Here is an 11,786-nt window from a genome sequence, read left to right as displayed (position 1 = left end):
CTATAATGCTTTTCACAATGCACATTGTCCCAAAGCAGCTTTACAGAACTTAAGAATTAAAGTGAATTACATGTATATATCCCTGATGAGCATCCTGGGGCGACTGTGGAAAGGAAAAAATCCCTTAGATGAATGAGGAAGAAACCAGACTCAAAAGGGAACCCATCCTCATTTGGGTAATATCAAGAGTGTGATTATAATCTTAAAACAATACAAAACACTGAGCACTAACCACTAAAAAATGCTGTAAAGTTCCATCAGTCCATCAGTTTTACTGTGCAGAAAAAATTAGAAAAAAAATTAAATAATTTTAAAGGTATTTGGTTCAAATTTGCCATGCTCTATGTTTTAAATCCTGAATAATAGTTATTTTTTTTTTATATAACTATAGTTACAATAGTTAATTACTATTAAGCATTTAGTGGTAGACATGTAAAAAAATGATCATGTACTCTATTTATTGTATAGAGTAAGTAGCTGCTGTACATCACAGATACTATGAATTTAGATTCACATGATATCACAAGATTAAAAGTGCCTAGTTGATTATTACCTTCTTTATTATGCATCTTATTTATGCTTCAAGCATGCCTTGAGTTTCTTTCGGGCCAATTAATGATGAACTTTCTCTTTTGCTTTAAAAAAATGATGGCTAGTTGTCCGTGACCTGAATTAACAAAGCATATTCACATCATCATGTTTTTTTGCAGAATGCTTCATTACTGTACACCAGATAAAATGGGACCTATATGTTTTGCAGTTTGTTCATTACTCCATAGTATATGGTTTCAAATTTCTTGGGGTAATTGAGGTGTTTTAGCAAGTATAAGAGAAGCCCTTATGTTTGTCACATTACCAAAAGTTTTCACCTTGCAAATCTACCATGGAAACCCTGTCTATCTCTAATAGTGGAATCAGAAAAGAATCAGACATTTTCTGAGCCTGCAGTTCATTGGATGTTTTTCTGGGTTATTTTGTGACTTCCTAGACGAGTTGATGCACATTTAAAGGGCATGTACTTTTGGATTAAGGATTTTGGATTGGAACAAAAAAAATTTTTTTTTTACCTTTTACTTTCAGGAATTTCTAATGTTGGATAGTTTTCTGCTTGCTGATTAAGATCTTTTAGATCTTACATCATATGAAAAAAGGTCTAGTTAGTTGATGTTTGGATTCAACACCCAAATTCAGTACCCAAACATGGGTGTATGCTGGATAGCTTTTGCTTTAAAAAGTGAAACGTTCCATTCAAATTTCAGGACACACACAGGTAATATTTGGACAGCAGTATTGATTTTTGGTTGGTAGATATCCTGTATAAACTGGCAAGTATTTCTTTAAACATCCAAAATAGGCATTTATTCGTCTTTGGAAAAGGTTTATCTAGATATCAAGTTTCAGGCAAGACATTAATTATCTGAATTTTGAGTTCACTAATGCTACAGAAATATAATGCTTATATTCAAAATGAAATAGAATACAATTCTGCAACATTGGCTTTAACAACAAAGAGAATTGTTAAACTATGTAACTTTCATTTTTGGTCAATGTAATCCTTTGTATACAGATGTATACTGGCCAGTGTATACAGAATACCTTATAAGTGGTTTCTCCATTTTTAGCCCAAACATCTTACCAGTAGTCATATAGTGTGTTAAATTCTGAAAGAATAGTTGTTTGTTCATAAATTCCATGTGTACATTGTATTCTGTATGTAGAAAATGAAAGTAGATGACTCTACACCTTAACTTTTTTACAGTAGCAGGGTGACTGTGTTTCTTTTAAAATAGTCAGACTATGATGTTGATGTAATGGCACACAGCTGTAATACAAGCTGAGTCAGAGAAACAAAAGGAGAGAGATTGAGAGAGAGAGAGAGAGAGAGAGAGAGAGAGAGAGAGAGAGAGAGAGAGAGAGAGAGAGAGAGAGAGAGAGAGAGGGCAAAAAAAGAGAGAAAGTGCGGGATAAATCAGTACAGAGGTCTATACATTACTGATGTTGAACACACCCACACAAGCATGCACTTCTTGTCTATTTCTAGAGGAAATGTTTTTATTTGATTTTCTTAAAATACTTTATGATCACTATTCTTTTGAGCAATTTCTATGCATATAGAATTCTATGCACATTGTACAGTATGTGTATGTATATACAATATATGGACAAAAGTATTGGGACACCTAACCAGCCACATGTGGTTTTTACTCAAACTGTTACCACTAAGTTGTTGGAGGCCCCCAAGTGTCTTTGGATGCGGTAGCATTACATTTTCTTTTGACTTAAACAAGGAGAACCCAACCTGTTTCAGCATGACAATGCCCCGTGCACAAAGCTGTGCTCCACAAAGATGTGGTTTGCATGGGTTAAAGTGGAACATCTTGAGTGGCCTGCTATCACGTTCTGACCTCTCCCTATCAAACACATTTTGAATAAATGCTGAAAATGCTGACTGCATCCCAGGCCTCCTTACCCTACATCACTCCAAAATATAGTTTAAAATATAAAACACTTTGCTGAAGATTGAGGTTATTACTACAGCAATAGAGACATGTGGAATGGGCTGTTCAACTAGGATATACAAATCTTATTTATGCTTAGGTGTCCAAAAACTTTAGTCCATATAGTTAGATAAAAAGTATGAAAATAATTTTAGTGAGTTCACTTAGGGTGCTAAAGACTCAATATGCAATATGCCCACTCAGTGAAATCCTCCTCGCTTATGAAACTCTTTGGCTAAAAGCATCAGACAAATGAGTAAATAAAAAGCTGACCCAGCAATTTCCACTGTAAGATAAACATGCATTCATGTTTTTTTTTTATCAAATTTGTTTTATTTTATATGTGTAATCCACTGCTTTCAAGAAATGCACTGAGCCTAGATGTTTCAAATATTGGAAAGTTTTTCTTTCCACATATTTATGCAATGCCTGTGGCTTTTCATAAATAGACCGATTATTGGATGTGACATGGCCACCATGATTGCTTATTGACACAGTTTTATTTTCTTGACGCTTTTTCACTATAATTTCATTAATTACCTCCGATGGTGTTATAGCCAACCACATGGGTGAATACTGTATTCCTTTATTTCCTTATTGTCCCCTGATTTATGACCAAAAAAAGTTACATATAAAGTATGTCATAGGAAGGTTATCATTTATACCATAAACAATAATTAACAGTAGTTTAATTTAATATAATCCTATGAATAACTAAACATTTGAAAGTTGTAATATATTGCTGTATATGTAAAACCTTCTGAAAGTTGGTTGCCTCAAATGAACTATTGATGTGGCATCAAAAGAAATGACATTTATGTTTTTTCACAGATGTCTAGCCACATAAGTGAATACCATACCTCATTTGAATATTTTTTCAGAAAGACTGAATGCTGAATGTGTATATATGCAATGAACAAACCTTACCGTCAATATGTACAGGATATCTGGATATATTTTGGACTGTGTGTGTGGTTAGAATGCATCCTGGATGAGATCCCATCACAGGGAAATATGAATAAACACATACACATAATTTATCTTAGCCAGTTCAATTTTTGGCTTGTTTTTTTGGAACGCGGTCAAAGCCGGACAATTCAGAGGAAACCCTAAACAGAAATAGGGAAGAACATAAACTCCATACACAAAGAAGCCCTGAAGCTGTGATGAAGCATAAAATGCCACATGAGGGTTTAATTAATCAAACTAAATCAGGTGTTACAAGATCAGAACAGCTGAATGCCAAGACAAGGAAAGAAATTGCATTAAAACATAAACCTAAACAACCTTGATCAAGAGTGATAATCATGATTTATGGTATGTTTTCAAGAGCTTGAATGAAGCCAGAGAAGCCAGAGGGACCCCAAATAGACATAAGGTGACCAAAATAACCATTACATGAAGGGAAGTAATCATGACGTGTAGCTGGTTAACATTAGTGCTGGCATTTAGTTGTAGCTGGTTAACATTAGTGCTGCATTTGTCATATATATACATAGTTACTAATTTGCTGTAATTAGATAAAGTATGACCAACTTTAAAAACAAACCAGTAGTTTAAGTATAAGATTATTCCCAGGGTAATAAAATATCCCAATTTATTATAGTCGATAATACTTTCATCTATAAATTAGCATCACTAATAGTGAATAGGGAATATTGCTGCAGAACAGTTTCATATACAAATGAAAATAGACACGGAATACCATTATATCCCCGATGGGTTTAATAGTTAGTTCATTATAAAAAACAATGTTTGTTTTGTAGCTTTTAAAGTGTTTCTAAATCTTATATAATTATAAAATAATAATAATAATAATAATAATAATAATAATAATAATAATAATAATAATAATAATAATAATAATAATAAAAAAGCCTCATTTGTGGTATGTAACAGATCTCACTATATTTCTGACCTGGAACATGGCTCTGCCTTCAGCTCTGCCGTATTTCTTTAAAGATCATCTCACAGCTGTACACAGTTTCAACAGAGATTACAGGATTAGAAGAACGGGAGGAATCCCCCCAAAAGTTTGGTATATGTTAATGGTATATTTATTAGTTTTGTCTTGATTGCTATAAATACACCATATTAACACAGAATCATAAGCAGAATTACAGATGCAAATATAACAGCATCCAGTGATTCACTGCAGTCTATTAACACAAGGTCAGTTTTAGAGCTTTTCAGATTCCACCTTTAAACTTTATTCAAAAACAAAAATGTATAGTCAAAGATGACTTGTCAAACCACATTTAACTCTAATACACTGTGAGTTCAGCCCAAATCATGCTTCATGACGAACTTAATAAAAACCATCACATGAACACTAGATAACGATACAAATCTATGTTCATTTCCAGTATTTTTTTTCAGTCCATATAAAAATAGCCTCTTCCCAGATCAACATCTGCTTTGAGGCAGGGTTTAATTCATGTTTTCTTGTTCCTTTAGAGATTCAGATTCTTGTAAAAGAGAACGGAAGACAGATGGAGACAAATACTCACCGACACTGATCATTTGCTCATATGAGAACATCCAGGTGGAGGGGAATTATCTGCTCCTTAAAAGGGGCTCATGGTGTTCATCCATCTATAAGAAACGGGAAGGAAAAGTAGGTTTCTTTGTGCTGGACGATAAAAAGTGCACTGAGAAACCAGTTTTCCCTTTCTCCTTCTCTCTCTGCGTTTTCCCTCTCTCTCTCTCCTCTCTCTCTCTCTCTCTCTCTCTCTCTCTCTCTCTCTCTCTCTCTCTCTCCCAGCTGAGACTGGGTACAGCTACACACCCATTCAGCCTCCCACCCTCCAAAGCAGCCAGCTAAACACAAGAGTCCTCTCATGGAGCAGAGTGGCCATCAAAACACAAATACAGAGCGAGAGAGAGAGAGAGAGAGAGAGAGAGAGAGAGAGAGAGAGAGAGAGAGAGAGAGAGAGAGAGAGAGAGAGAAGCGAGAGAGAGAGAAAGCGAGAGAGCGTTCCCTTCATGGAAGCTGACCTCACACCTACTCTGCTGCACACTGCTTCACTCTTTCCTTCTGAACACACACGCGCATACATGCACACTCACAGCAATCATCACAGCCAGCAAATCTATGAACTCTCACCACTCTTAGCCACTCTCTACCACATGGCTTCACAGAACAGCAGCTATGTTGAACTTTGTAGAACAAGGGTTCTAAGCAACAGTCCAGTTTTTACTACTGCAGCATCAGACATCTAAACAGCTGAGCTACCAGACCTCACCCACCGAAATGTATGACATGTATGATTACTATTCTTTGTTAGGGGTGCAGTCATGCTGCTCTTTAAATAAGCAATTTGTCCATTAATCCTTTAAACCATTTTGTATATAATAACTACAACTTTTTTCATTTAGGCAACAAAATACGCAAGAAAATGTATACACAGTTAACTAACAGTATATGGATAAAAGTGTGTGGACACCTGATCATATGATTTGTAAGTGCTTTTAAAATTTTCCACATTTAGACTCATTTTGCTGTTATAATAACCTAAATTCTTCTACATTTTTGAGTGTGGTTGTGGTGATTTATGCTCATTCAGCCACCAGGGTCTTAGTAAAGAATTGGTACTGATGTAAGGTGAGGAGGCCTGGGGTGAATTCAGTGGCCCATTTCATCCACTCTAAACCATGCAATCCATATCTTCAAGTTTCTTGCTTTGTGTGCAGGGACATTGTCATGCTGGAACAGGTTTGGGTCTCCTAGGTCAAGAGAAAGGAATATTTAATATAAAGCCTCAACCGCATAACAATTTAGCTAACTCACTGTGTGTGTGTGTGTGTGTGTGTGTGTGTGTGTGTGTGTGTGTGTGTGTGATAAACTGGTGTTTTTAACACATAATGCAAACTAGATAGCTACATTCAGTAGGAGTGCTACATGCTGGTCATCAGTAGCCAGGCTAAATACAAGGAAGCACCTTTTTACAAATATATATATTTTACATAAGCGCATTGCAGTAAGGGGAATGAGCTCCTGTGTGACATATATTTAGATGTCATTTACAGTATCATATAAGCCATTTAGATTTTATGCGTAAAGTAAAAAAGAAATTACTAAATTACCACACAAATTTTTGTGTCCTCCAAAGTAAACGGAGTGCTTTTTTGTGAGTCAATAGACAGTGGGATGCCACATCTAGGAAATATTTCCTTACTCAGGAATTTGACTATTGTTTTGGCATTTTCCTGAGAAAATGGAATGACGTACTTTGGATACAGTTCTATCACAGCATCTGAGGGAAAGCTTCATTTAACATTTATTGAAAAAGCCCAGTGTCCTACCACATGATAGCCTTCAGGATGCTTTTTGGTTTTTGTGTAACATGACAAGCTGTGATTTTGTTCTTATTTAGTTTAAGAGGAAGGGAAAAAAATAGAGAAAACAACTGTGTATGCTATCGCTTAAATGCTAAAAGAAACAGATATGTCCTAAAGAGCTTCCACAACCTTGAAAGTAACCAAAGCTAATGATCGGAAAGAAATTAGAAATTTTAAAAACTGCCTTTATTGTCAAATTGATGTGGTATTAAAAAGATAAAAGACTTTAAGATTTCTGTGTTATTATTAAGAGTAACTCTGCACTGTGTCCTGACACCACACACATTGTCTTTGTTTATATTCCTATAACGGCACACTGGGTTATGTGTGTGTTTTTGTTCCCTGAATTAATTTCCTTGTAGTGCAAATATTGTCAGTCAGTCAGATGTATTTGGTTGACGTTTGCTTATTTAGGTTTGGTTTTAGACCTAAAAGATTAATGTGGCTAATTAATAAGAGATGTCTGTCACCTAATATGATGGACGACATCTGGGGAAAAAAAACAGTAAATCATTGAGAATTTATGCCAAAGATTGCTTTAATATTATATTTCAGAGTGAGTTGTGAGTTGAGATCCCAGGAGTGCTAGAAAGCCTCATAACCTTTCAGCATTAAATTGGAGTCTGCTGAACATCCTTCACATTCTCAAGCACAGTAAAGTATTTTTACAATCCATAAAATGTGCATTTGTCAGTTCAGAATTTTATTCTTACTGGGTTTTTTCCTAGTTGACCTGGTGCCTTCTGCTAATGTGTTAGGATTTCACTGTGGGGGTGTGTATAAAGGGTCCTGTGTTTGCTAACTCTGTGGTGATGCGGTGTGTGAGCATTTGTGTTAAAGTGGACACAAGCTGGCCCGGGTCTTGAATTTAAAAAAAAATCTGGGAGGGATTTTCTCTCCTGATTAACCCCAGACACACACGTACACTCGCACAGACTTCTGCCCTGAATGCAACCAGTGTGAACAACTCAAAGGGATCACGTGGTGGACAGGAATGCCTAAACAAACACAGTACACAGAAGGGACTGAACCGTGTACTGAACCACATACACACTGAATTCTGTGACCATCATTTTTTTTACGGCGAGACTTTCCATCTAACACTAAAATTGGTGCTGTAAATGTTGTGTAATGGATCTGCAAGTCTAGTAGATTTCATGTAATAGTGGATTCAGTCATTCATTTCTTTAATGCAGACTATTCTAATATTTTACACTGTTCATGCACGATTTATAGTCCTTAATCAAACAATCACATGTTGATGTAATTCTGTGGTAATATAGACATGTAGGTTGCATAAAACTAAAAAAGATATTGTGTGCATTTTATCTTTTAGCCAAGCTGCTCCTTTGAAGGTGGAGCTAGTAATGCAGGCAAAAACATAACCGTATGGCTCCATCTACTGTTTAAAAGTGAAATTACATTTGATTAGGTATGAAGAATTATCTTAGTTAAGATTATTTTTGTGCCAGAAGTGTTGAGCTGTATGATCGCTCAAGGATGCGTTCTGGGTGGAAAAATTATACTAAAAGTGAACGTGATCTATTTACTTACAATTATTTATTCACTTTTCAGAAACAGGATATGAAACAGGGATTTGAATGACCATTGTATTCAATGTCAATGTTATAAATATGAATGTATTAGAATTTTTATAATTATTGTTTATTTATTTATTTTATTTCTAGTATTTTAAAATGTAACTTAAGGCTTTATGTTAATAGACCTTTAGTTCACTGTGCTGGTAATGGAAATTCATACTAAAACTAAAACTGAAAGCGAAATATAAAGATGAATCTCAGAGTAAAGAAAAAAGTCCCCAAAATGACCTCTAACTAAAAATACAAACGAAAAACAAATAAGAAAATGACAAAAAGAATTTAAGGTCAAAACTGTTATAAAATGTATGCACATTTTTGACTGTGGATGGTTTTCTAGTGGAATTCAGTGTAAGGATGGGTTCCCTTTAGAGTTCCTCTCAAAGGTTCTTCTGAGGGAGATTTTTTATTTTTTTTTGCCACAGTCTTAACTGGATTTTTGAATGGCTAAATTTAATTGAGTTTCTGGAATATGTTTAAGACCCATCATGACCAGGAAAAACCAGTTAAAGGTTATTGAATGGTGATTGAATAAATCTGTTGCACTCCTGACATCCCATAATGCACCACATTATACAGTGTTGAAACTACCACACAGGTACGCCCAATATTCATTGTGTTTTCGCAGCTGTTGTGATAGAGTGGTAATAGTAAAATCTTTGTTACGTGGTGTTTCAATAGTGTCCATGTGGCCTAGACAGTGAATTGGGTGTGAATATGGGGGTGCAACTGATTATAAAGTAGTAGAGTAGTTTTTTTATGGCCTTTATTGTCATTCACTAGTATGGGAAATAATAGTGAGGTGCAAATAATCTTCATTATGTAGCATATATGGTAAATTATGCCTGTGGTTTGGGACACATCCACAAGTGACTTATAATGGCGTATGATGTATGTAAAATAATATAGGGCCTTTAAAGGGATACACCTGATGATCATATACTGTATGTATATTAAATAAAGTGTGGTTTGTGACACATCCTAAAGTGACTGATCAGGCTGAGAAATTGGATCAACATGGCCTATATCAGGGGTGTCAAACTCAATTGCACAGGGGGCCAAAACTCAAAGCACACTTTAAGTCGTAGGCCGAACAGAATAAACATTTTTATTGAACACACTAAAACTAAAGGTTTTTTAACAAATATGAATAAAAAAAAAAAGACAGGAATATTATTCCAGAATCAATCAACTTAAACTTTAAATAACATAACATATTTTGCTCTCCATAAACATACATCCTGTCAAAATTATGCAAGTTAGAAATATGAATATGCTGCGAAAAATCAATAAAAAATGTAAAAAAAAAAAAAAATTGCTTTAAAGTAAACGTTAAAAAATAACAACAAATCAAAACAATCAGATTTCTTTGCTCCTATGCCATTAAAAAAATAATAAACTTAAACTTTAAATAACTTAAAATATTTTGCTCTCCATAAAAATATCTCCTGTCAAACACCAGACGTCGCACACCTTCATCATGCAGCTTTTCAGAAACTGATTTGCCTCTGATTTCTCCTCTGCCACAATACTTTTACAGCAGCTTCACTTTGTGATTTTGCTCTGGTGAAAAACGTCTGCTGAAATGTCAGATTCTTCTTAAACACTTTCTGTATCTTCTGCTCAGCATTCAGGTTTTTCAGCTTATCCTGATGTTTTGTCTCATAGTGCCGTCTTAGATTCAATTCCTTAATTACAGCCACATTAACTCCACAAACAAGACACACAGGTTAACCTGCAATGTCAGTAAACATATATTCAGCCTCCCATCAGTTTTGAAAGGCTCTGTTTTCAGAATCAGCTTTTCTCTTTGCCATTGTGAGGCGCTAGCTACGCAATAACTGTACAATAGGGTTAAATACATCAACAGAAGCTTCACTTGATTGACGCCGGAATGTTCCCAGGTAGCCTAGCGTTCGACAAGGCAGCTAAAGTGCTGCATTATGGGATCTGTAGTTTTTGTTTATCAGCCATTCATATCGTCGGCCCTTTAATAAAAATAATAATAGATCTATATAAAATGATCTTGCGGGCCGGATATAATTGTACATCGGGCCAGATGTGGCCCGCAGGCCTTGATTTTGAAACATATGGCCTATATGGAGAATAGGCTTTGTTGTTTGGGACAAGGCCATAGTGGACTGATGTTGATGAGGTCTAAACCTCATAATGTAGTCTATATAGTGAAGAAAAAGTGAGCAATTTGGGACACTTGATATCTGGGACAGATAAAAGCGTGATGTTTGTGATGGTGTTTATGTGATCTAATTAGTGATTAGAGATTGTAAATGTCTTTGTAGTTCACAGTGGACTAATGAAGGCAAGGTGGATGTAATAAAGACTATATGTCCTATATAGTATACAGGGTGTTCGATTTGGGGCAAATCCATAGTGGATTGATGATGATGAGACAGCATTAATGATGGCATTAGTGTAGCCTATATAATGTAAATGCTGAGGTCAGGACACATACACAATGAAGTGGTGATTTATAGGCAATAGAGAATGTGTTTTTAGACATGTCTACAGTCCAGTGGAACAAGACAAGACAAGACATGACAATTGAGATAGTCATAGACACATGGAGAGAGAGATGAATATATGTAACAGAAACACAATGAGAGATTAAAAAAAGAGAAAGAGGGAGAAACCCGTTGTATAAAACAATTTTTCTTCTTTTTTTACTATTCACTTACTCTTTAAGATGAACTTGACATATACAGTATACTGCTGTTTATCATGTAAATAAATCCCAAAGAAATAGACTGGAAGAATGAATGATAAAAGACTTAGAAAGAGAAGAACAGCCGAGGTTAAGCACTCAGGCCAACATGAAGAACCTGCACTCTGGCTGCCCTGCATTAGTAACACCATGCAATATTTTACAGTAAAGCATGCGCACACACACACAAACACATACGTACACAAAGTTCCTGCATGGCTGCCAAGCCTCTGCGTGAGAGTCAGTGCTTGCATTTGTTAGACACTACACACATTGTTTTCCCTCACTGTTCTCAGCATGCTGTCTATTGAAAACTAGCATTTGTCAACATTGAAGGGTTTTATGACATTAACATCAGTGCCAGATGATTTACACTCAGTTAGTGAGCCTCGACTGAATCTGTGAAAACTCGCACTCTGCTGTGTATATGTAAACACAGACTGTCCTGGAGTGTGTGTTGGGCACTACCTATTCATTTATGCCATCAGCCACAATACTGCAATCCTTTGGAATGTGCATGCTAACCCATGCAGCTTTTGGTTCTGCAATATGATTATTTATGTTTTTTGTAGGTTAACACTGTGGGACTGATGAGATCATCCATATGGAATGTTCCCATAGGACAGT

At 35.6% G+C, this 11,786-nt stretch overlaps 2 protein-coding genes across 4 annotated transcripts in view; one reads left to right on the top strand and one right to left on the bottom strand.

Moving 5' to 3' along the window:
- il16 (interleukin 16) overlaps window positions 1–5,369 on the bottom strand; it is a 29,599-nt gene extending 24,230 nt beyond the window's left edge. The window contains exon 1 of one of the 3 annotated variants that reach the window (XM_083558993.1): window positions 5,009–5,369. In XM_083558993.1, coding sequence (XP_083415119.1) covers window positions 5,009–5,039 — 31 coding nt within the window. In that variant the 5' untranslated portion in view covers window positions 5,040–5,369. The remainder of the gene's footprint in view (window positions 1–5,008) is intronic. The other 2 variants (XM_083558994.1, XM_083558992.1) reach the window with 2 other exon arrangements.
- The window catches only part of stard5 (StAR related lipid transfer domain containing 5), a 423,751-nt gene that overhangs the window by 38,081 nt on the left and 373,884 nt on the right, over window positions 1–11,786 (top strand). The gene's annotated exons all lie outside the window — the stretch shown is intronic.

The sequence above is a fragment of the Silurus aristotelis genome, assembly GCF_946808225.1.
Source record: "Silurus aristotelis genome assembly, chromosome: 13".
NCBI classification, from domain to species: domain Eukaryota; kingdom Metazoa; phylum Chordata; class Actinopteri; order Siluriformes; family Siluridae; genus Silurus; species Silurus aristotelis.
This window is presented reverse-complemented; position numbering and strand designations above follow the sequence as displayed.